Source organism: Acinonyx jubatus, chromosome D4 (genome assembly GCF_027475565.1).
Source record: "Acinonyx jubatus isolate Ajub_Pintada_27869175 chromosome D4, VMU_Ajub_asm_v1.0, whole genome shotgun sequence".
Classification (NCBI taxonomy): Eukaryota; Metazoa; Chordata; class Mammalia; order Carnivora; family Felidae; genus Acinonyx; species Acinonyx jubatus.
The window spans coordinates 23,340,595-23,367,202 of record NC_069391.1 but is presented as its reverse complement, the minus strand read 5'-3'; the positions used below and the strand labels follow the sequence as shown (position 1 = coordinate 23,367,202).

Genomic DNA, 26,608 nt, shown 5'->3' with positions numbered 1-26,608 from the left:
CAACTAAACGGATTCCAGAAGTCCAGAGGTTCCTACCTGTTACACATGTGACCTCTAGTGGCCATAACCGGTAAAACTTGCTCCAAAGATGGGTGGTTTTGTGGGAATACTCACAGGAAAGTATCTTTTAATGTGCAATACTTGATTACTTTCTATATTAACCCTTCGCCCTCTTCACGATTCTCTTTCAGCATACATACCACCATATAAGTTAGCCATAATCAACACGATTTGGTTTCCAGACAAGACCCAATTCTGATTGTTACTTTAGCTAACGTAACTTGGGCTGGCATTAACATCTGAGTCTTTGTGGTCTAAACCACTCACAGCTGTCATGGCATCGACCCTGACTACATCCCAGGGTTCTGTAAGGATCAAATGACATGAAGCCTATCTAAATAAATAAAATTCCATATAAATGTGCTTGCTATTACTGCAAAGCCATTGAGTCTGTGATTCTGTAGACCACAGTTGTTTCCTTTCTTGGAATTGGTGAAGACATTTAAACTCTACCGTCAAATCCTTTGTTGGGAATTTTGTCCCAATCCACAATCATGTAACAAGCGGCTGCTATGTAGATGTCATAATGTACTTACTGGTTCATTCAACAAACATGAGGTCCTACCTTATGCCAAATACCCCAGTGGGTACTGGGGTCCAGCAATGACCGGGAAAGACAAAGTCCTGTTCTAACAGAGTTTACACTGAGCTGAGTTAAAGGATTCATAATGGCTGAAATTGCCCCTATCCTTGGTTGAAATATAGTTTAACTGAGAAGAGAAGCTGAAAAACCCAGGTATGATACAAGCTGATATGTGAAAAGGCTTTCATAGAAGTATAAACAAAGTGCCTTGAGGCAGGGATCCCACTGTGGCCGTGTGAAAGAGTGAAGTTAGAGCAGTGAATATGGACTCTGCCTTCTGGAAGATTAATGCTGGAGGGGTGATTTCTGGGAAATTATTTGGAGACACATGAGGTCACCTGGAAAATGATCAACCTGGCAATTTGGTGTCTGTTTCTGGTCCTGGAAGAGTTGCCAAAAGTGTATGCAGAACATGCCCTTGAAATTGCTCGTTCTTACTTGGTAGACATATTGTTCTTTGAGATTCCAAATAAGAAGTAACCAGATACACTGGTTGCTCCCTATTTTAAATATTAACTTTATACACTATAAATATTAACTTAGTCCTTATACCAACTGCATGAGGTAGGTACCTCTAGCATCATACCCATATGCTGGTAGAGACCCTGAGGTAGAGAAACAGTAAGTAACCTGCCCAAGGTTATTTGGCTGCAAACAGTGGTGGATTCACCCCCAAGCAGCTGGTTCCAGAGCTGCATGCTCACCACTGTGCTGTATCATTTCTCAAGACTTCATCTCAAAGTCCATGGGAACTTTGAGAGACACACACAAAACATTCAGGGTAATAACTGCCTGAGGTCTAGGATTGTTTCAAAATATTTCAGTATGAAAGAAAGGAAGGAGGGATGGATGGAGAAGCCATGGGGCTAATTATTTGGGGTGCCTGGGTGGCTTGGTCAGTTAAGTATCCAACTCTTGATTTCAGCTCAGGCATGATCTCACAGTTCATGAGTTCAAGCTCCATGCTATCAGCACAGAGCCTGCTTGGGATTCTCTCTCTCCCTCTCTCTCACCCCCTCTCCCATTTGAAAAAAAAATCTTGCTATGATTTAATATAGTTGATAGATCTCTAATGATAGGCATCATTATAGCATTGCCTGTTTCTATAATAACAAATATAATCCATTGCTAGTGAATTTGAGGCTTTTGAAATATTTATTGTCTTACTGTCAATATCAAAAGACTTTTTATTAATGATCTGGGTAATTTAGGTCAAGGTAATGAGTTTCACTAAGTTATTGATGCCGATGGAGTGCCCTGTGTATTGAAAACTACTTGGCACCTAATTTGCCAAACATCATGGCCATATGCCTTCTGTTTTAACCAATAAGGATTGATTTTCCTGCCAAAAGTATTTGATAGAATAGCAAAATGTCTGAGTGAGAAGGAACCTCAAAGACATCTTCTTCCAAAATTCTCATTTTATAGCTGGGAAAGTTGAAGCTTGGAGAACTTACATGATCAGCCCAAGATAAGAGTGGGAACATTAAATGTCTGCGTACAGTGAACACATAGCTAGTTAATGGCAGTGCAAGCATTAAAACCTGGGTTTCTTGAACTCTGGGGGGTGGGGAGGGTGTCCAGCTCCCATCAAGACGAGCCGTGCCCAGAAAAGGTCTGTGGCAGCCCACATGGAGACATGGTCTCCAGGCTTCACCTGTGACTGCAGCTCTGGCAGGCAGTTGCCAAGTTAGAAGTCTGGGGAGGAAGGTGAAGAAAGACGAGCCACCTTCTGCTTGGGAATGGAAGGGGTCAAATGGATCTTCATCCTCCCCTGGTGGTTTCCAAACTTTTAGATCCAAACTTTTAGGTTTTGTGTGTTTCCTCCACATCCCCTGTTCACACGCACCAGCTGTGTCTCCCACAAGGGGCATGGAAAAATCATGGCTGTTGCACCTGAAGATGCTTCTCAGTGGTGTAGTTGGGGCTCTGTGGCAATGAAATCCCCCTGTGATGGGCCAGAAGCGAGGGCCAGCCATTTCCCAAGAGGGAAGGATGCAGACAGTCTTAATAAAAGTATCTGGAGTCACCACCACCACACCATCCCAGTTGACCTGATCTCCTTATCCTGAGGAGTCTTATAGGGCACTTCAAAAGGTAAAATCTCACCTTTCCCATGTCTGGTGCACACCTTTCTACAACACTGAACCTGCCTTTGTCGGTGGCATTCCTTCCTTAAGGTCTAGAGGTCTCAAACCACATGCTTTCCAGGACCCCAGCAGGTAAGGTAAAGAATGAAGTTGGCCAGGGGTACCTGGGTGGCTCAGTTGGTTAAGTGTCCAACTCTCAGTTTCGGCTCAGGTCATGATTTCCCAGCTTCGTGGGTTCAAGCCCCATGTCGGGCTCTGCACTGATAGTGTAGAGCCTGCTTGAGAATCTCTCTCTGTCTCTCTGTCTCTCTCTCTGTCTCTCTACCCCTCCCCTGCTCATGCTGTCTCTGTCTCTCTCAAAATAAATAAATACAACTTAAAAAATTTTTTTTAAAAATGAAGCTGCCCAATGTGAGACCGGGGTGACCTGGAAAGAACAAGCCTAGTTCTCACTCAAAGGTTTTACAGCACTGTTTTGTCCATGCAGAAAGGCTCAGCAGGTCAGCTGCCCCATCGGCAGCTTCTGGTGCAGGAAAGAACCTGGTGAGGTTCTTTGCCTCATCTGGTACCATCGCCAGCACCCTGGGACCTCAGCACGGCGTCCCTTTGGAAGAGCCTGTTTTCCTCAACTGCAAAAAGTGGGTTTCTGAGGCTTGAAGGCACTGCCCTCTCTGACGGTCGGATTCAGGAATCCGTGATGGAGCACATGTCCCCAAAACAACTGGAGCCAGTGTCTGACACATATTTGCAAAGTGCCTGTGGGCCTCCTTGGTCTGACTGACTTTCAGCACTGGCGTCCTCGAGGCCTTTGTTGGATGGGCTTGTGACATTATCTTTATTAGCTTTCAGTCCCTGTGCTCAGGTGACCACCACTGTTCCGGGACCACTCTGTCAGAGGTTGCTTTTTGCCAGTGTTCTCTTCTTTCTAGAAGCCGTCATGAGCAGACGAGCTTAGAAAGGGTGTTCTCTTCGTGTTGTTTCAGGGAAAATAGAGAAAGTCAAACCTCCTCCATCCCCCTCACCTGAAGGCCCCAGCTCGCAGCCTGACTTAGCCCCCGAAGAGGCTGCCGGATCCCAGCGGCCCAAGAATCTGATGCAGACCCTCATGGAAGACTATGAGACACACAAATCTAAAAGGCGTGAGAGAATGGATGATAGTAGTGTAAGTTTTTCCTCCTTTCCTCCTTCACTCGTCTGAGGGCGAACGGCAGCGTGGCGTTCGGTGTTCCAGGTCAGGCACGGGCGTGTGTGCACTGGTCTGGCCAGTATCCTGGTTCCAAAGCCATGTGTGGTTTAACGTGGCTGGAGTCGGGTTTGGGTTTTTTGCCTTGTTTCTCAAAAAATGTTGATCATGCAAGGGGAACCGGAGCTGGAGCTCACGGGCACGCTGGTGGACGGGATGCTTGGTGCGTAGGGAAACAAACAAACAAACAAACAAACACTAAGGACAACGCGGGGGGAAGGACACGAGCATCCTGAAATCATCCCCAGGCACCAGGGAGCTGATTGCTGCCATCGCTGGCCTGCCCCGTAGAGATTTTATCTGCCTGGAGAACTGGGGCTGTGCCCTTCCTTCCGTGTCTGCTCCGAGCGATCCCCATAAACGTTACACTGCGTTGGAAAGGCTGACTGTGTTTTGGGCTATTACCAAGCCTGTGCGTACAGTTTGGTGGGAAAGAGATATTTTAAATGACAGTTAGAAACCACACGGCTACCCTGCTATCCTCAACCCTCAAGACGGTTGCACGTGACACTCACACGAACCCTGAAGGAAATCATCTGCTCCGTGGTTTCTTTCTCCAGTAAGAGATGTGAGGGCGGCTGCTCCCCACAGCCCCCCCCCCACCCCCAGCCAGGAGCCCCGGGACCAGCCTCAGGGGCCCATGCCCCCCTCCTGGGAGTCTGGTGGCCTTAGTCTCTCCACATTCCCATCCCCACCCAGTTTCACTTAGGTCGTAAGTAGCTTGACTCAGTTGAATGCACTACCCAGTTTACCTGGACAGTCCTGGTTTGTGCCTGTGGTCCTGGTGTAATTTTTAACAGCATCCCCTTTCACCTTGAAAAGTGCCCCAGTTTGGATGATAAATGATTGGGTCACCCTAACCTCGAATGCTACAGACTCGTAGCAGGATTTCCATGCTGACCTACTGCCTTTCATATCCTGGTTGACTAACTTAAAAGATTTCTGAAGTTGAAGCCAGATACTGAATGATGCTTTTAAGATATTTAGTGGCAAAGAAAGCAAACACATGTAGAGCAGCCTGATGGCTCACTGCGTCCCCAGGCTCTCCCTTGGGTTTGTACCTAAGCTGCCTGGAATACTGATTCAGGTACTCTTGTTAGGCTGGAGCATTTGGGAGCCATTCCTCATTTGCACAGGGATGGAGCCTGGCCCTCAGTGGGTGCTACAGACACTTTTGTTGCTTGGGCTCCTTCCCCAAGCCCATAGGGCTTCAGCCCATCAAATCGCCTTAACCAGTCCTTCTTTGCAGCCCTACTTAAAATATGGAGTTTACCTTCAGGTATTTTCTGCAGCCTGTGCTTTTGACGCTTAGTGCTGTAAGTGGCTTCTTTTCTCCCAGTGAGTCCACACCATACGTCAGCAGCTCTGGCAGAAGTTAGCTGAGTGGACCCCTTGCATTCTGGCATGGACGGGGAAGAACAAATGGAAACACTTTGCATGTGACCCATGCAAGTGTTTTCTGAGCACATTCTGCATATCTCTTGTGTGCGCCTTCTGTGTTGGAGGGCAGATATTAGAGGAAAATACTACCCAAAGAAGTGAAGAGCCCACTCCTACTCATTCCACAGGCAGAGGCTGGCAGCAGCCTTCATGCAAACTCAGGAGGCAACCAGATTGGCTTTCCCCTTTGCATTGAGGAAGCTACTTGGAATCAACATTTTAATATACTGATTACCCTTCGCTTACGCAATAAAGTGGCAGCCTCCTGTCTCTATTTTTCTCAAGTAAATAAACACTTCAAATAAGGAAGAAACCTACTAACTGATCAGGCTGTTAACATCCTCAGCTCTTGAAGTCAAAGCCAAGTGTCTTGCACCGTTCTTGATATTACAAGAGAACCAAGTCCGTTGTTGTAGAAAATTCTTAGGAACAGAACAAAACCTATCCAATGCACTATATCCTCTTTTAAGAGACCTGAAACTTCAAGAACATATTCAGATTGCTTCTAAAGCAAATAGATGATCATCAGCCAAACTTCATTTTAGAGCCACGTCTGACCTCCCCTCATAGCCCTTTTAATTCAGGGGACCTTTTCTACTGTATCTACTCAAGTCACTGGAGAATGTGTTGAAGCTTACCTGCAGGAATGAACAAACCATTTGTTTTCCTAGCCGATCTCTGGCCCCTTCTTTAATTGTCTCTTCTACTGGAAGGCTAATAACAGAGAGCAAATGGATTGCGTGATGTATGACTGTGTAACTGGCTTCCCTGTCCCAGAAACTGGTAGTTCTGTTTTCCTGGTTCCATTCACCCACATTATTCTGAGGGGGAAACATGGCTTCTTAGATTGTCCACCCTCTAGGAGCCTCACCCAGCTCACCTGAGTCCAGTGTCACCTGACACATCCATCTGCCAGGATTCCTTCCAGTAAGTCACTTGGCAACACTATGAGTCCCTCACACATGATCAGGACCAAACCATGTGTTTGCCCATATGAGGCAGTGAGTTCTTTCTGGTTGGCATGAAAACAATTTGACTCGCTTGCTAAGGAGAAGGAAGACCTAAAAACCAAATGGGGCAATCGTGATGTAAGTATAGTGATACGTTAGACACAATGCTATTTATTGAGCGTGAAGGACAGAAGAAAGAGAAGACAGGGAAGCCAAGGGAAGCCATGCCTGTAGTTTCATGAGTAGTTTTTGCCAACCCCTGAGAAAAACATCATGGCCATCAAAACAGATTCAGTCCCCCCACCCTGGGAGCAGCAGTGGTTGCTGGAGTCCTGTCCCCAGGTCATTGCCAGCTGAAGTTTTCCCACTTTATAAAAAATCGTATGCAGGCCAGGAAGGAAACCTCTGGCTCGTGGACCCCCTGCCATGGGGATGGTGTGAGGGAAGGAAGCTGTAACATCCAGTAGCCTTTTTCATGTCCCTGAGCTGTCCCCCTCTTCTGCTGGAAACAAGGTGACGGTCAAAGAACGATAGAAGATGGGAAGTTAAATCATGACTCTTGGAATATCTACCCACACGTCACTGCATCGGGAATATTAAGTCATCTGTGGATGTTCTGCTCATTTCGCAGTTGGTGAAAAAGTCGATAACAAAGGAATGGGAGAAAGCCCCTTTTCTTGAAAAGTTCTCCCCAAATGGCCATCACTAACTCAGACCTTGAGCAGGTGCCCACCCGCCAGTGTCCTTGTTCTGTGTGGCGTGGTCACTAATGAATGTCTCTGTGCTGAAGGCTTCAGCCAGCCCCACTGACAAATGGACCCCTCACCTAATTTGGGGGTAAGGAGGTTGCTACCCCACCCCTACCCCCTAACCCTGGCTGTTTACCAGCCTTTACAGGGCCTTTGTAAGAATGTTTAGAATGGCGCCATTTTTCATCTGCCAAGATGCACCTGCCATGCTGTGAGGGGAGTGGGGGTACTGAACTTCAACCCCGCCCCCCACCCCCCACCCCCTCCGCCTGGTGCTTTTGTGCAGTGTGCGCACTGCACACCCAGATGCAGCAGTCCTGTTCTTACTGTGGGTTTCTCTTATCTGGAAATGTGCCCTTATCTGGGCCTGATGCCATCTCTGGTCAGTCATGTAACACATGATGGACTGATGAATCATAGTTTCCTAGAGGGTTCCTTGATGCCTTGCAAAGGAAAGATATGTAGGCAAAACTGTTTTTCTGGCCAGCTATTCTCCCAACCTGACCTGAGCTGAGCCTCAGAAAACCATGGGTTCTTGAGTCAGTGATGCTCTTGAACAGGTTGGTAGGTTTGCTTTCTCTTTCTCAATGAATGCTGGTCTGCATCCCAATCACAGTCTCCTGGGGCATTCAGCCCCAGCCCCACTTCTAGCATAGGATCTACTCTTGGTCGGTTTTCTACTGTCTCTCTTACACCAAAAATAGATACTGAGAAGTATTTCAGCCATCCCTGCCTGTCTTGAAATAAGAAAAGACCTCACTTATTCTCCTGGGGTAAGTCAAAGCTGGGGGCTAAGCAGTTACTGCTTTCCTGAGAATTCCTCGCACACGTTTCCCACCGACCCAAGACACCCCATGGCCCACTCTCATTGAGTGGATGAGGGAAGCGCACTCAGGGCCCCACACCCCAGGCTCCACAGGAAGCCCAGCTTACAGTCAACAGTGTTTCGTGCTGCCCAGATTTCTCCTAGCTGCTCACGAAAGAGGAGGTACGAAAAGAGGAGGAAAGCTCCAAGCTCATCAGCCCCCAGTCATCAGCCCAATCAGTACAGACGTGTAATTTTCAAGCAGTTAGTGATCACAGACATATGATCCCACCTAGCCATCCTATGGTTGCCAACGCCAAAGCCCAGGAAATGCCTCCAGTGTCCTAAGCTGTGTAAATGTGAGGTCATCACCTCAATTCCAGCAGAGGCTGGCCAAAGCTGGTTCTTCTATGTGATCTCCCATAGCTGGCCCATTTTTTTTCTGAGCTTTTCTTGTGGAGGCTTTTAGTCTCCTATGGGTACTAAAGGGTCACCTCAGTTGCTACATGATCACCCCACTCTCAGGAACTTATCCAGACCCCCAGGATAGTGATGAGGGGGGCTGTGGGCCTTCCCCAGGCAGTGCCGTTCACAACTCAGCTACAGAGATTCTGCCTCTACGAACCTTGGATCCAAATCAACTCCTGCCTGTGGTTAGTGTCTTTTTTGTGGGGGACAACGGGCTACAGGACCGCTGTGGGGCTCAAAGGAACTATGGGAAGAGAAAAGGCTATTTGGCTACGGATTCCAGCAAATCCAAAACGGACATCAAAGACCTTGTTGGTGGGCCACTGGTTGCATATTGGGGCGGGGAAGAATCTTGTTAATTCAAAGCACAGAAAACAGAAGCGACAAATCTTGAATTAACAAAGTATGGCTTATCTGATATTTTTATTAATGCATAACAGGGTATCTCCTCGCTCCAAAAGATACAGATTTTTCAATAAACTAATATCAGATGAAGCGAGTCTGGCGTGGGTGTATAATGGCCTCCCGGTGTCACTTCCCCGCTCGTCTGCCCCCAGCGTGGTGCCGATTCCCGGCTGGGGGGTGTTGTGTGAGCGTGTCTCTGCTGTGTACTAACCCTGCTCTTTTCCCTCTCTGCCAGTACACCTCTAAGTTACTGTCTTGCAAGGTGACTTCCGAGGTACTTTTCCACTTGTTTGTCTTGGTGTTCCTGCATGCCTGACCCAAGTGCATGCTCTTGTGGTTGGCCGTTTCCTGACATGTTAAAGGAGAAGGGCAAGAAAGCAGCTCGTCTCCATATTTCTTTCTTCCAGCCTTTGCGGAACTGGGGACTGCCTGGAAATGTTGGGGTGTATGCAACAGTGCTACCCGCTGCTGTGGTTTGCTGTGCTGTGAGGGGGGGGCTGGAGAAGACCTCGCCATGCTCACGGATCTGGAGGGTGTTTGCACTTGAGGGCACAGACGTTAGTTTCTCCAGGCACTGATAGCAAATATACTCGGGTCTGGTTAGAAAACAAGGCCGCTCAAGCGGACCGAGCTGTTGATTCTGACCAGTCCTTTGGTTGCCATAGCACAAATCCAGAGCGTTCGGCTCCATAGCCTCAGGACAAGTTACTCCAACACCGAACCATCCCAGTGCCCACTTCCCTCCCTGCCCGGATCTTGAAACCTGTTTTTGTTTGTTTTAGAAGCTCCTGTCAGTATTGAATTTCCCCGAACCTCCTCCTTTCTGTACAGTTTCCTTTTACACAGAGTTCACAAATACCTGTGCTGTGAAAAGTCACAGTGTTTCCTTTTCCTCTATTTTTAAATATTTTTCCTTTTTTTTATGGGAAAACACTGTGTTTTCCTATTTGTTTTCTTTAGCATTTTACTATTTTTAAAAGAATTATTTTAAATCTACAGCACTGTGGGGAGACTCATTCACTCATTGGCTCGATTAACAATCTAGTGAGGACCTAGCAGGCACCAGGCACTTTTCTAGGTTCCAAAAACAGAACAGTCGACAAAACCAAGTCCCTGATGTCACAGAGTTGGCATTCAAGTGTTCCATTAAGAACAGATAATAAAACGATAAAGTCCACCTTTCCAGCTTTGGCCATTCTTATCATTTCGTAGTATTTGCTTAATATTTTAAAAATAAACTAATATGGCAAATACCATTCAGGCCCTCTTGTTACTTCTCCCAGTCCCCACTTCTCTCTCTCCTGAGGGGTAACTCCTCTTCAGTTGGGGTTCATCATTTCTAAAATGCATGTTTTTACATTTATATTTCATATGTTTCTATACATGAATAACATCCTATGGTTTTGCATGCCTTAAAACTTTCTAAAAATGACATACTGTAGCATCCTCCACTCCTTACTTTATTCTGTCTACATTGGTTTTTTAATAGGTTTATTTATTTATTTTGAGAGAGAGTGAGAGAGAGAGACAGAGCATGAGTGGAGAGGGACAGAGAGAGAGAGAGAGAGAGAGAGAGAGAGAGAGAATCCCAAGCAGGCTCCATGCTGTCAGCACAGAGCCTGATGCGGGGCTCAGTCTCATGAACTGTGAGAATCATGACCTGAGCCAAAATCAAGAGTCACATGCTTAGCTGACTGAGCGACCCAGGCGCCCCTGTCTACCTTGTTTTTAGATGTGTCCACGTTGTTACTTGGGGCTCTACTTCATTCATTATAACTTCTGTATAGGATCCCTTTGAATGACTGTAGCACTATTTTTTCATCCTCCTATTTCCTATGGAAATGTTGGTTGGTTCTCTCTCTCTCTTGATTGGTTCACTTTTTTTCTTTTTTTTTTTTTTTGCCATTACAAACAATGCTTCAGTGAATGTTATTGTACATGTCGCTTTGCATAACCTACAGAAGAGTTTCTATCTATACGTCTAGGAGCGGAAGAACTAGTTATATAAGGACAACACATCCTCACACTCATTACATATTGCAAATTATTCTTCAGAATAGCTGTGCTAACTTATAGCACAATATATTTTTAAAACCTCTCTATTTTGCAAAATCTTTAGAACCAGAGATGGGAGCTGATGATGATCAGTAATTTTCTTTCATAAGATATAAAATGAATATTGAGAATATCATTCCCTGTACCCTCCTCAGTGACTAATTGTGCTTCTCATCTTGGCAATGGCAGTGGAAGAATTCGGCCCTAGGCCCCTATCCCCTCTGAGTTAGCACCATTAAGAATAACAAAAATCCAATCGAATATATTCAAGGAAGGTAAAACTGGTGCCAGTCTATCTTCAGCTAAAGAGAAATTTAGGAAGACAAAATGTTCACGTAAATAGGGTGGTTGACATTACTTAACCCCTCTGCCTTTTGTTACATCCCCCCAAATACAATTGTCTCTGTTGATGTCTAGGCAAAGTTCAGCAATTTTCTGGAATCCCCGCAAGCACTAGAGAGGGAAAATTCATATTTAGAGGGTTGTTCAAAGACATCTGATTTTTTTCCCTCCCACCAGGTCTAAATCTGAATTTGCAAAATCAATAAAGCCTTAAATCAGGTTTTTCTATTATTATTTTTAAACTTTTTTTTTCCCCTCTCCATTCCTACAGAGTATGACTGCTCTTTCTGTTGCTTCTTCCAACAAACTGTTTTACTGTTTTGAAAAGAATTATTTCAAGTCTACAGAACTGTAGGGAGAGTCACTCACTCATTCACTCAGTTAACAATCTACTGAGGACCTACTACGCACATAGGCACTGAGCTGCGGGGCAGCGTGGTGGCCTAGGGCATCAGCTCCACACCCAGGATTCTGGGTGCCCAACTGAGCTTCTCCTCCACCTTAACATTGGTCAACTTAACCTCCCTTTGCTTCAGTTTCTTCCTATGTGAAGTGCAATTAACAATAGTAATACTAGTAATAGTGTGAATCCCGTAGGACAGTCAAGATCAAAACAGTAAGTGGTGCACAAGGACATGTGATGTGTTACTAGAGCCCTGAGGCAAGTGCTTTTTTTTTTCTGCCCAGAAAAGAAAGGAATGGGCTTTAGGAAATAAAGTTCATATGCAGTAACTCAAGTGTCAGAGCTCTAGATTTGCTCTAGAGAAACACGCACGCGCGCACACGCACACACACACTACAGTACTGTACTCTGAATAAATTATGGAACAAATGCTCATTTAGATGAGCTATGGCCTAACCCTAAAGGGCTTGGCCTTTGAACCTTCAAAAGGCCATCGTAGAGTGGCCCCTGAGCCAGTCCTGGATCAGAAACCTTGTGCACCTGAAGACAATTTGATCGCAAGGTTGCTGGCTGTTTTTATCATGACCCATTTATTTTCCTGTCTTTGCCATTATGAGAGGCTCTAGACGTCCTCAGAAATTCAGTATCGTGTTAAGCAGCATACAAATTAGGGGAATGAATTAAGAAAAGAGCCTTCGTTATTGGCGTAAGTGAATTCTTTGGGCTGCAGCAAGCAGATATTCAAATCCAAGCTGTGCTGAATATTTCCATAATTATAAAGATTTCCCTGCCCATAATGCTTTCTGGTGGCTAAGCTCCATGAGGGCAGAGGCCATTCTATCCTCAACATAAAGCACTGCACCTGACACTTGGTAGGAAGCCAGTAAGTATCTGTAAGATGGATGGAGAGACAGATTGTAACATGGGTTCCTGAAGAACAAAGGAGACTGAATTTATTTAAGATGATTGAGAATTAAAATAGAGCATAAATAACAAGACAAGGGACCATTCTTTTCAGAGCCATGATTGATTTTTAGCTTTTCTGGAAGCTTTTCAGTTTCTATCTACAACTGGCCAAGTGAACAGATGAGCATCTTACACAATGTAGAGTTCCTTATAAAATGATAAAATTTTATAAAATTTAAATTATAAATTATAATTATAAATTATAAAAATTATAAAAATGCCTCATGTTGGAACACCACTTCATAGCTTACAAAGCCCCTTCACATAATGACAGAACTAATGATTGTTTGAAAACTATGCACCAGGATCTACGCTAAGTGCTGTGCATACATTGCCCCATTTAGTCCTCAGGCCAACTCTGAACTGTAATTTTTATAATTCCCATTTCACACATCAGAGAACTGAGGCACAAGGTAAGTGACTTTTCTAAGGTCACTAGGGTTTAAATGTAGACTTGCTTGGACTCCAGAGTCAGCACTGCCTCTGGAGAAAGCCTGGGAAAGACGGCAGGTGCTGTTTCTATCTTGCAGATAAAGAGATGCCATGAACGACACCAACGTGTTCCAGACAGGACTGGAAAGAAAGGACTTCCAGTCCAGTGCTGTTTCTCAGTACCATGTTACCACGCACTGACCTTCTAGAAGAATCCTCTATTTACCTACACCAGATTTGGAAGCATTCTTTGCTCCTCCTACTGGTTTCTTATTCTTAGATATGGAATAAGTGACCATGGTATGCTTACACAAGACACTTTGTGACATGGCTTATGTGCTTAACAATGACCATTCACTTAGGAGACATAGCTAGTGCATCCTACATGTTAAGTCCAGCTGTCCCTGCTGGGGGCACTGGGGACAGCTTCCCTGAGGAAAGCACACTGAAGCTCTGGGAAGTGCATCCATTTGTCAGATGTGCAAAGAAGCAGGTTGAGATGGACCCCCAGACCGTCACTCTACCCAGGATTTGCTTGTGCCTCGGTTCCCACCACTGCCTGTCACCTGCATCTCCTTGCTTCTCCAGAGTTGCCAGCAACTCTGTCCCTTGCCAAAATGATTATTCTTAGAATAAGCAAAGCCTTCATTGCATTTTGGATCATCAACCAGTGTTGGCTCTGCTAGACTTTTCTTTAATATCAGAAACTGCATGTCCTAAGCGAATGCCACAGTAATTTAATTGGTTGGCATGCATGGGCTCCCTTGTGGGGCAGTGCCATGAAACTGAGCCATTTCTCATATGTTGGCAACCTGAATGTCATCCATCTTGATCAGACTAAAGCTGGAGCAGCCTGGCTGAAGTTTTCCCTCAGGAGTCCATGGACTATTCTAGTGAACTGAAGGGAGGGAGGCCTTACCCTGATGGTGGTGAGCCTATCTGTCCTTGATGTTGTCACCTCGCATTTTATTTATTAGCATCTGTGGCCCTGACATTGCGTTGGCATGCTCGGATTGCTTTTTATTGGCCTGGGAAACTATTTTTCTTTCCACTTAGTTTCTCTTGGCAGTTTGGTTATACCAAAGTAGACTTTTATGATATAAATGTGATCATAGCTTATGTAAATCCACAGAGCTTGAGAGATTGAATCCACACTGGTCCAGTTGTTTGGAATTATTTTCCAGTTTACTTGTTCACAAAGAGACTAAGACGGTCTATAGCTGTGCTGTCCAATATGGTAGTCACAGGGTCCCTGAGAATATTAAAATTAAAATTAATTAAACTTGAATGTTTAGTTTCTCAGCCACACTAGCCTTATTCCTTGTGCCCCATAGCCATGTAGCTTAGCGGCTACCATATTGATAACACAGATAGTAATGTCTGTCAGACAGCACTGATGGGATAACATGTAGAGATCTGTGTTATCAACACACTTAGTGCAGAGTCAAGTGTAGTTCAAAAAGAGGTGCAGAACATTTCAGGGTAATTAAATCTTTCTATATTGAAAACTATGGGTCAAAGAGCAAATGAAATCTGGCTTGGAAATGAGTGCGTATCCAGAACCAACCAGCCTGCTTTACTGACCATGTCTCTCCTACCTCCCAGCAGTATCAGACCGTCTTACGTTCCCTTTATTATATGCTATTGAGAAGGAAGGAGGAAAGACATGGAGAAGTTGATTTGTGTACATAGTGAACATCCATGAACTCTGGTTAATTTTTTTCCCTCTCTCTTCAGGTCCTTGAGGCCACACGGGTTAATCGAAGAAAGAGCGCACTGGCCTTGCGCTGGGAGGCAGGGATCTATGCCAACCAGGAGGAAGAGGACGATGAGTAACAAACTTCCTTCCACCCAGGAAGCTTCTTTGGTGCTTGGGTTACCAAGAAACCAAGCAATCAACACATTGAAGCATTTTAATGGAATATTTATTAAAGTGCAAACAAACTCCACAATCCTTATGTAGACCAGAAGCTGCAGTGACCAACGATGAAAAATAAAGTAAAAAGAAGCCTACCCATCAAACTCTATAAACACCCAGGAGTCAAAAGACAAAGGATTTTTTGAGACTCAAAAGAATCACCTGGATTTGGACCAATCCACAATTGATCCAAAAGGACAAAGCAGTAACAAGCAAATCAACATGGTTGCTCCAGGCGGAATTGAGACCAGCCTCGCTGGGTGATGACAAACATTGGTGACAGGGCCATTTAGAGCTGCACAGCCCACGCCGGTGCAATCTACAGGGTGTTGGAGACTCCCGGCACCGGTTCCCTACCGTCGCTCACAGCATCAGAGGTGTGGGAATAACTCCGTTTACTCCAGCAGCCGTAAAATGAAATGCAAGTTTCTCTATATCTGCCAGGAGAGGCAATTAGGATTCCATTTCTCTTACATCTAATTGTTTTTAATTGGAAGCAATTAATGATCGCAATATATAAAATCCACCTTCTTAAGACAATGTTTCTTCATGTTGCAAACACAATCTATTCTACATGAGGGGGTTGAGAAAGAGGGAGAAAGCCAAACCAAATGGATTATTTTAGCTTTAGGATCTCGTCTGCTTGTAGTATTGACTAATTTGCCGTTTATGAGAACACATTTTCACAATTATGTTTCTTCATATGAAAACTATATTTAGTGGGCAACAACTATTTTTATGATGGGATGGGGGGAGTATATCCATGTATAAAATCTGTACACATCCAACAGCTTGGCTCAAGATGGTGGGGGTATTTTTAGAGTGGCAATAATTGAAAAAAGGGCAAACTCTGCCTTCGAGAGGCAGATGACAGGAAATAAAAAGGTGTTTATAACTATATTTTATATTATAAAGTGGACCTTAGTAGGAAGAATGACAGATTATTTTGGATCAATCAGAAAGGAATCATTAAAGAAAGGACATGAAGGTAGACAGAGAAACAGGGAGGGAGAACGTGGGAAATTAAGGAAGTAACAGATATTATTTTTGCTGAGCAACCAGCATTTTTCAGAATGATAAAGAGAAAAATATAGAATAGAAATCTAAGTGCAGGCTTGGAATCAGCTACAAATCCTAAAGATGGTGTGTGTGTGTGCGTGCGTGTGTGTGCGTGTTTGTGTGCATGCGTGTGCGTATGCGTGTGCGCGCCCGTGCGTGCTCATGCACGTCCCTTTGTGTGTTTGGGTAAAGTGTGTGTGCAAGGATTAAAATTCCAGAATGCTCATGGGACAAGGGTGTACAGTTATTTCCTCCAAAGCTGTTTGCCAGCGTCAGGAGTGAGAATTTCTTTTTTATGAAAAGGGATATAGAGGCACCGACCTGATGCAGTATTTGTAATATTAAATTGACCTAACATGGTATTTGCATGAGTCACAATTGCAAAGTTTTGAGCAGTTTTGTAATTTGACATTTAGAGAAGTTACCGTATTTATTCTCATGCTTTGTATTCATAGCTTAGTATACTGTAAAGGATGCCAGCTCTATCTCACTGTCATTTAAAGCAATATCAAATGGGTATTCAATAATTGGGTGCCCTGAATTTCTGGATGAGAAAAGTTTTTAATTCTGGCCATGAGAAAAAAAACTGACCAGCCTTTCTTTTTTCTATTTGTTTTAAAACTATGGTTTTTAAAAGAGCAATAATGAAGCCAGACCTCACTAAAATTCCTTTTTGTTTTTATACTGTTATGTCATAAGCTCTAATATGTTATTCTGACAAATAACAACTCCACAACAGTGTGTACGTAGATGTTAGGCACATTACCTTTGCTTCTTTTAATAGTGTAGTGTTGACTTTAGGGGGAAAGTTTATTCACAGGCAAGCGGTAGGCATAAAGTAGAAAGGCAACCATCTGATAACTTACAAGGATCCTTTAAAACTGCCAAAGGAACCTGCAATTTGAAGCCAAATTCTAGAGATCGGTGGCTGGCACCATCTTTATGTGGTTTATTCTCCTGAATATCGTGAAGGAATATTCAACAAAATGTGCTAGCCACTGGGGACACAAAACAAGATCCCTGCTGCAAGGAATTCATTTTCAAGTGGGGGAGGCTGGCATGGAGACAGACATTCCCAGGAAAATGAGGTCTGTGTTAGACTAGAAGTCCTGACGGGTGAAATGGGAGCCCCCAGGAAGGCTGCCTTGCCTGAGGATTTTCAGCGTTCCCATGGCAGGCATGTGACTAAAAGATGGGACAAGAGCTTCCTGTGGCTCAGGGGCACAGTGGCAGCTAGGATGGCTGGAGAGCAGATGGTTTTATGAGATGCACAAAAAAAGAAACATGCTTCGTGTTTTCTGGACTAACTCTGAATCTGGTAGAGAACACAGACTTGATATAGACTAACACTGTCTTTCCCAAGAGGAAACAGCCCTCAGGACCCACCTGACATTGTTGTGTTTTGAAGGAAGCCGGGTCCCCACCCATCTTAAACCTACATTTGAGAAGAGAATTTGCAGCTGAATGGGAAGCTTAGGAGGCCACCCAATTCGTGGAATCTTTTGGAGGCAGACAAATTGGGCTTTGACTACAGTTGACTGAACCAGAAGCATTGCCTAGAGTTCTAGCAGGGATCCTTTGGTCCTCGCTCCACGTGTAGATAAGGCAACAAATGCAGAGTTTCCGTGAGCCTCCCACAGTCACAGCGCTGCTTAACTGTGGCCCCTACATCTGCAACATTCGCTTGTACCCTCTGCTGCCTTCTGAGGACTGCTGTCGATTTCCTTGGTCCACTCACTTAGAATCCTATTAAAATGTAAATTGCAGTTCCCTTGGAAGAGCCAGGTTTTCCCTGTGCTCTTGAGTTTTTTACCCGTTCAGAAAACATCGGGCTTTGTCCACAGCACCGTGCCAGGCCCTGGGATCCCAAAGGAACCCCTTTAACCTTCTGAACATGCAACAGACCCCTGGAGGAGAGTCATTACTGCCTAATCCACCAAGAGGAAGAGGCCTGTCAAAGAAATTGGCCTCTGATGCTCGTCCCTGCCCCCAAATAGCACGCAAGCTTGTTAATCTCAACTAGAACAAATGTTTAGATTCTGTAGATGTTAAAAGCTTTCCTGAAAGCGTTCCCTTCCACAGTGTTTATAGATGTTCACTTTCCTCGGGAGCTGATTAACTACTGACATGCCTTGGCTCTCTCATCCAGAAATTATGGAAACAGGGTCTGTCAGTGGTAGGAGGCTGGGCTGTAGTCTACTCGGGTGACACAATGCAATTTCCTTGCCTCTTTACACCTCTGCATGCTGCCCACCTTAGACAATGACGTATAAGCAGTATATAGATCAGTGTCCACATACATACACAACACAACACAACACAACACAACACACACATATAAGGTGTAACAAGAAACACTAAGACAGTGTTGACTCTTGTCTCTGAAGACAAACATTTTTCCAACTCAAGAATGGATGTAATTAAACTATGTATTGAAAAAAAAAATAGCCTAAGTGTTTAGAGATGGTGAATATATCCAGTTTTAGTGACAGAACCAATTTCCTGAATTTTAAGCATTCAGTGAGTGAACTGCCAGCTTTGATTTTGTGTTGCCCTTTACCCAAATGACTTTTTTTTTTTTTTTTTGGAGGAGGGGTGGGGGGGAAACAGCAGCAATACTGTGTTTGAAAATTATACTCTGTATCTGGCTCTCCTGTGTATGTTAACCACTTAAATGTTATTATCCTGCTTCAGTTTTATAGTGATTGTGAGGCATTCGATGCAAGTATACAATTATTTTCTCATTAAAACCCGGTGTGTGCTGTGTTTTTTTATAAACCATGGCTACTTGTTTGACTGGGGGTGGAGGGAGGTCGGAAGACGGACCGCCAAACGGTGACACGCAGGCGCCCTTGGCCTTGACTTCTGTGTGTCGGCATCTGCCTCTTGCATACTTGAACCACAAAGGCTATACCAGCTGGTGGGGCAGTGGTCCCCAGCCTGTGACAGGCTGTCCCAATGCCCCTTTTTGCCATGCTGTCTCCAACTGCCCTGGCTAGAGCCTAGAAACCTCTGACGGGACCCCGGAAATGATTCGGGTGCCTCTGGATGAGGTAGGTGTACTCCAAGGTCAGAGATGGCTGGGCAAACAGTAGGACAAATGGTTAAAACTCAAGCTTTGCATGTGGCTCCTGGGTTCTAATTCTTACTATCACATTCTCAGCACCTGTATTCAGCTCCCCTCTGAAGAATGGAGAATTTCAGACTTTAAAGAGCGTATGAAGACCACAGATTAATGAGGAAGCTTCTTCCCCAAATTTCCTCGTGCCCTCCCGTCTACTCCCTCATGGCCACTTCAGGGTCCAGCTGCCCTGTTCACCCTCTGACCCCTCACACTTACCTGTAGCGCAGACCTTCTGTCTCCGGCTCTTTCCCACCACCGCCACTCTCCTTGGGGTCTCTTCCTCCATCTCTCCCATCTATGGGACTCCTTCCAACATTCTGGGGCAGCGCGTTGTGATCAGCTAGGGATTCCGCGTCCTGGTCATTTTTGCACCCATCACTACTATCATCTGGGGGTGCTGGGCCGTGCCAGGGAAGTCACGTGCACAGGGCTGGGTACTCGGAACGGGTTGCAGAGTCTGGAATGTCAGGGTGGAAGGGATCTTCAGGGATTCTCACGGAGGAAGCTCTTAGGGCAAAACTAATGCGAGGCATTACTACTAATGGGTAAAGGGCGGATATGCAGGCTTTTTGCTGTGACCCAGACCTATGGTCACTACTCCGGGTTCATCCCTCCCTGTATATATTGGTGTCAGACAACCGTTGTGGGACACCTGAGGCCATGAAGTCACTTTGGAGCATTGCTCATTTTAATTATGGGATTCCTATGCCATAAGAGCGTGGTGACTATGTATCTCCCTGCACAGAACCTACACAAAATTCAGAATGGGGCTGCTGGGAGCACAGAAAACAAGTGGGGAATCGAAAGGGAGACTTTCAAAGGCTTTAAAGATGATACCAAGGCAAAGAACGGGGCCTCAGGAAATAGTTGCAGATGGCATACCTGCAATTTCTTTTTTTTTTTTAAGTTTTCTATTTTTTTATTTTAGAGAGAGAAAGAACATGAGCAGGGGAGAGGGGCTCCTAAGAGGCTCCATGCTCAGGGCTGACGCAGGGCTCAATCCCATAACCCTGGGATCATGACCTGAGCTGAAATCAAGAGTCGGATGTTCAACCGCCCGAGCACCCAGGCGCGCCCCCACACTGGCAATTTCTAAATGTCGCCCAAGCATTCAGATGTTTTCTTTCCGTGAAAGAAGAATGTTTGCATAATAAAAAAAAATTTTTTTGTTTGTTTTAATTCTACCATGACCTAGTCATCTCAGTGTCAGTTAACCTTGACGGGAGAATTATCCAGATGCTTTGTTGTCAGTTCACAGGTGGTGGGCTCCAAACAATTGGAATGGACATGCTGGCACCTGGCAAGGTAAAGTCACAAACCTCTCCTTTGCTTGGTTTTTCTCTGCCCACCCACTGAGGCCACATTCTGTCTCTGCAGGGGTCTTCAGCTGTTCATCCTGATGTGCCTCCGGGGAGCACTGGCTCTCCTGCCCCAGCAATAGTCTGTGTCACCTGGAGGCCTCATTAAACACAGATTCAGCCTTCTGATTCAGTACGTCTAGGGTATGCAGCCCAAGAATTTTCTAACTAGTTCCCTGGAGATGCTGCTGGTGGTGATGGTCCAGGAACCTCACTTTGAGAATCACTGATCTGGAGTAAGTAATGAACGAGGTCTGGGCATTCCACTTACATTTGAAAATGGGGGAATTGGTGCATGATTTATAAGCTGCAGATACAGTCACACATCGTTCTGGGTTGTTTTGAATATTTGTTGGGGGCTTTTGTGCATTTGTCCAGCATATCAACTCAATGCTTTGTGGGTCTTGGTGAGGCAGAGCTTTGATTCCATTCAGACTGTCGAGAAAAGACAACCTCCCCACCCCCGGCAAAGAGGCTGAGCAAATTAAGAAGAAAGTGGAAAGAGAAGATAATACCTATCATCTATCTATCTATCTATCTACCTATCCAGACTTTGATTCCAGGGTAAGATCAAGGGATTCGTTTGATCTTTGGAAGAAGTTTTTATTGTCTGGGGCGATAGCAACATCAGGACTCCATAAGTGTTGTTTTGCTTTGTTTCGTTTTGTTTTACTAACATGGTCGCTCGGTTTGAGATAAGATGCAAAATAAAAGGCCATTCTCATTTGGTCTAGAGCAGCACTTAATTCGGACTCCATCTGAATCACCCGGAAAAAGCTTTAAAGTTTGGATTCATTAATGGCTGGAGCCCAGACATTAATACAAATTAAAAGCATCTCAGGAAAGACTCACATGCACCAGGCTTGTGCCTCACTGTCCAGTTCTGTGGCCCCTAACCCTGGCTGCACCGCACATAGGATCATCAGGTGTTTTTTAGAGAGACTGGCCCTTGGGCTTCACCCCAAGATCTTCTGATTCATTTCGTCTTAATTGGACATGGCTAGGAACGTGGGCATGTTTTAGTAGCTGCCAAGGTTGAGAAGCTATCATGCAGCCAAGGTTGAGAATCGCTCGTCTAGTGGAGAAATGTGTTTGCCTCACAATCTGACCCTCTACAGAAAGTTCTTGGGGCAACATCAAAATAAAGTGAATAAAAGGCCTTGAGGAGCGGAACTGGCCCCCTCTCACGGGTCCCAGGAGACAGAGGGCAGTGTTGGTGACTGAGGGAGGGACTCTGCAAAGGGGCTTTGTTACTCCTTCTCTGATACTCACGCTCTGCTCCCTCCACCCCCCCAGCTGACAGCAGGCCCAGTGGTTAACACTTGGGTAAACTGAAGAATGAAAAAGCTACAAGGGAGGCATGTTCTAGCCTCTAATAGCTGCACACTGAGAAAAAAGCCCAAACGGACAAAGACCAAAAATGTCACCGGACTATTTCTGGGAGATGAAGCCAAGGTCATTCTTTCCGTTTTCTTCATAAGCGTTTGCAGATTTCTGTGGTATAAATATTCCTGCAATGGCTGACTTCGAGATGCCAACAGTTTAACAATTGGTTCCCAGGATCCCTGAAATTTCACAACTGGCGGAGAAAAAAACTACTGTGATTAGAAAGCGCAGGCTATCCTAGAGGTCTGGAGCTAGAGCTCTCACTAACAGAGCTTTCATTGGCCTGAAGTGGCTCTTCTGAACCAGTCCCAGCAGGTAGCAATCAGGGACTCGGGATTCTGACCATCTCGTGTGATGAGCGTGATGAGTCCCAGGTGGCAAAAACAGCCAGCCTAGGTCATGTGCACACTCCCGTTGCTGGGGTCTGTGGTGGAGGAGAGGAGAGGAAGGAATGCCGGGAAGACCACGTATGTGAACCCAAAGAGCCCGCGCTGCAGACGATGTCCCTGCTCATATGGGTATTTCCATTGTCACTGTCAGTGTCCCTCTGACAAACCTTTGGGATCAGACAGGGACCTCAGATTTGAGGCTCACCACTTCTTCAGTGGAACCTTTGACCATTTACTTACTCTAGATTGGATTTCTGACTTCTGGAATTGCTGTGGGGAATGAATATAAATGGTTGGTACAGATGTGCTCAGAGTTTACTTCCTTGAAAGCCCTGCATTCAGTCAGCAAATGCTTACTGAGTGCCTACTATGTGCCCACCTCTGTGCATATGAGGACAAATGAAAATGAGGCTCGTTCAGATGGTTTTGACTGGAATTGGAGGGGCTGTTAGCATTGGGAATGTGGGGACAGAGCTGCTTCAAAGTCAGGCAATGTTTCCACAGCTGCCTGTTAAATAGGGCCATCCTGTGATAACCTGCACTGTCTTAGCATGCTTTTAATTATTCCTCGTGGCATAGGACCCATATTCTTCTGGGCAAGAGAGAGAAAGAGATCCAAGTGAAAAGATGTCTCGTAGAAGCCAGAAATGTCCCAGAATTCATCAATGGAGGATCGAAAGGTGCTAGGAACTTGCAAGGGGACATTTAGGAAGGAACTCCCTTAGATGAACAAGAGGGCTGCGTGATCACCACCCTGGATCATCGGAAGGGTGGAGTTTCTCCCTGTGGTCAGTGTTCCCCCTTGACGGCAAGTATGTAGTATGGCCACTAGGTGGCAGTGCTCTCCAAGGTGAAAGCGGCTTTCCCAGCCAAGAGCCTCTCCGGGGGGCCCTGGACATTTCCCACTCTTAACACAAGACAGGGCTCCATGGAGATCTTACATGTAGCCACACCGAAAACACCAAAGTGGAAACCACCACATGTGCAATCCTACATGGAGGTCAAATGCGGCCCTTTACTTACCCTTGCGTTTCAGTGGAAAATTGGCCGTTGCCACCAGGTGGCAGCAGACATCTATTTGCGAGCTTCCACCAGCAATGGCTCTGCTTCCCAAGGGCCAGCTCTGTACCAGGCACTGTGCTGAGCGCTCTAGGGAGATTATTTCACTCAGTTCTTAACAACACTCCTTTGAACTACATACTAGTAGTATCTTCATTTTACAAAGGAGGAAACCCCCACTCGGGGAGTTTGAATAAGTTGGTGTGCCCATGACATGACCAGGGGTGGAAGGAGGATGCAAATCCGGGCAGCTTACCTCCCCAACTTTCCTTCTCATCGACTTGATTCAATAGCAAAACTTCCATCTTGGTCCTGGGCCAGTTCTGCTTTCTCTCAGCCCGGGAGAACATGCCTTCAGGACAGGACAGCTGCTGACAGCTGGAAACTGGGTGTGGACACCGAAGTGGGGTTGTGGGTGGGGCATCGATAGTCCGTTCAAAGCTGCCAATGTCACTAAGAGCCAACACAGGCTAAAATTCTGGTTCCTTCCAGCTGGGCATGTGGTCTGCCCTCTACATTTTCACAAATGCTACTGAGTCATGCAAATGTCTTGGTGGCCCTAGAAATTATCTCCGGCTCTCTAGCCCAGGCACATTTTCGTCGGCTCCTACTGTTCCCATGTACACACACACACACACATTTTACAGAATCATCCAGCTCTAGATGTCCACTTCTGTACTGAGTAGGGTAAAGCTAGACTGCCAACAAAGAGACCCAATAATTAACTCAGTGTCTGAAGGAAGACATTTTATTTCTGTCTCACATTACAGTCCAAGGGGAGCATTCAAGCTCTGAGGGCAGATTTAAGTTAGCGTCTTTGTCCTCCATCCCCTCCAGGACCTGTTGTCAAGGGCATGGTTCGGCTTTAGGAAATGGTAAGATGCAGTGAAACCATTTACCAAAAACATGGGTGTGCCCATTCCCTGGACCCTCAGTGGCCGTGGCTTCCCTGCATTAAGACAGTAGACTGGCTTTTATTTTATTTACTTATTTTTTTAAATATGAAATTTATTGTCAAATTGGTTTCCATACAACACCCAGTGCTCATCCCAACAGGTGCCCTCCTTAGTGCCCATCACCCACTTTCCCCTCTCCCCCTCCCCCCATCAGCTCTTGGTTTATTCTGTTAAGAGTCTCTTATGGTTTACCTCCCTCCAACTTCCCCCCCCTTCCCCTCCCCCCATTGTCTTCTGTTAAGTTTAGTGGAAACATATGGTATCTGTCTTTCTCTGTATGACTTATTTCACTTAGCATAACACTCTCCAGTTCCATCCACGTTGCTACAAAAGGCCATATTTCATTCTTTCTCATTGCCAAGTAATATTCCATTGTGTATATAAAGCACAATTTCTTTATCCATTCATCAGTTGATGGACATTTAGGCTCTTTCCATAATTTGGCTATTGTTGAAAGTGCTGCTATAAACATTGGGGTACAAGTGTCCCTATGCATCAGCACTCCTGTATCCCTTGGGTAAATTCCTAGCAGTGCTATTGCTGGGTCATAGGGTAGATACTATTTTTAATTTTTTGAGGAACCTCCCCACTGTTTTCCAGAGCTAGACTGGCTTTTAGAGATTAGGAAACTATTTCTAGAATTTCTATTGCTACCACAGAAGCTGGCAAGGGAACAATCCAAAGGAAGCCTGAGGGAATAAGCTGTTAAAAACGTGATCTAAGTCTCACATCCTCTCTTGGTACATAGTCCCCATCAAGTTTATCCTTTCCCGGGGTTATAATGGCACAACCTATGGGAAGAGAAATAGTTACAAGGACAGGTGAGAGGAACACAGAGCTAGAAAGTCCCCTGCACTCATCAGGATATCCCATGCCTTTTAACACAAGGGATACCGCATGCCTCCTTGTGCGTCACAGATACCACTCAAACACCCACGTCCCACAAATCCCATGTATCCCGGAAGCAGTGTTGGCATGCTTAATGGGGACTCGTGCGAAAGTTTCGCCTGGGCTGGGGAGCCTCAGGGACAATCACCGATAAAAATAAGCTGACTGTGCTCGGCTGCCCCTCAGTCATGCCACCTGTGTCTCACCCAGTGCGGTGGAGCAGGACTTTATGAAACGTGTCTGGGTCATGCAGCTGCTTGCACTTGAGCTACCTTCTCTGTGTTGCAAGCCATGCAGATTGACCCTGAGAGGATGCTGGTGGCTGCTGAATACGTTTGCCGTATTTTTCGGTCCAAGTTAACGTCAGCTGGTCAGAAACAACCTCCCGCTTGCCTCCAGAGCTGCTGGAGCATGGCAGTGACACTTTGCTAACGCTATAGAATGTATTAACGAAAGATAAATGATGTTCTATAACCACGGGCTCATGAGTTGTTTGCGGGAGGGTTGTATCAATCTGCCAGCAAAGCTTAGTGGTGATAATGATATGCATCTGGTTTTGGTGGAGCCTGTGGGGTTTTGACCATTGAAGGCTGGCCGTGTAGCTTCAATATGCCTGGAGGACCAGCTCCCTACAAGAGACTCCCACCACAGGGAGACTTTGGGTTCCTACTGCTCAGGGTCTTTGCATGTACACCACTGAGGCTATGGGACCTGTGTGACTCAGCAATGGGAGGACAAAGAAGACTGTTCCCGAGAGTGCCAGACCCCTTCTGATATGTCTCTCTCCTGAATTACACCCATTGCCTGTTACAAGGCTGAGCGTAGCACGTTTGAATCCCGTGAGCCCTGTCAGCAGCAGAGCATTTAAGGTAATTAATGTGCAATTAACACACATTATCTTTTCGATGCACCTTCATAGTCTGTTCTTAATGTCACCTAAACCATCTGCTTGCTAAGTGCACTTGGTCCTTGGCAATCAGTCTGGTGACCCGGAAAGGTAAAGAAAGCCTAGTTACAAGGGGAATAATGAGGGCTCTAGGCTGTAACTCTCTGGCCTCCATAAACATGACCAAAGAGAACTCAGGTGATTTGCTCGAACAGCATGTAAGGTGGAGGAGGGGCACAGAGCCTCTCCCACAGGGAGTCTGTCACCTGCAGGGAGGGCAGCGGGAGCACCACAGAGGAGCTTTCCCAGGAGGAAGGCAGCTGGGAACAGAGACGAGCACCAGGACGGAGCCCTGTGGACGAGACAGAGGGATGTACTCAGAGATGTGAAGAGGGAGCCACAGGGTTTGCTGGGTAAGCATACATAACTTTTAAAAATCCTAATGTATTGAGGTGAAATTCACATAACTTAATCATGTTTAAAGTGAACAAGTCAGTACATTGGTACATTCACAATGTTGTGAACTGTCTAGTTCCAAACCACGTTCGTCATCCCCAACAGACACCCCACAATCAAGCAGCCGTTCCTCGTTAC

The 26,608-nt window shown here is 45.6% G+C and overlaps 1 protein-coding gene across 12 annotated transcripts in view; it reads left to right on the top strand.

Annotated features, from left to right (window-relative positions):
• Positions 1–18,718, top strand: part of PALM2AKAP2 (PALM2 and AKAP2 fusion) — a 504,955-nt gene extending 486,237 nt beyond the window's left edge. For 9 of the 12 annotated variants that reach the window (XM_053204813.1, XM_027034800.2, XM_027034806.2 and 6 more), the window contains 3 exons: positions 3,717–3,895; positions 9,029–9,067; positions 14,729–18,718. In XM_053204813.1, the coding sequence (XP_053060788.1) occupies positions 3,717–3,895; positions 9,029–9,067; positions 14,729–14,827 (317 nt within the window). In that variant the 3' untranslated portion in view covers positions 14,828–18,718. The remainder of the gene's footprint in view (positions 1–3,716; positions 3,896–9,028; positions 9,068–14,728) is intronic. The other 3 variants (XM_027034801.2, XM_053204816.1, XM_027034804.2) reach the window with 2 other exon arrangements.
• Positions 18,719–26,608: the final 7,890 nt, after the last annotated feature.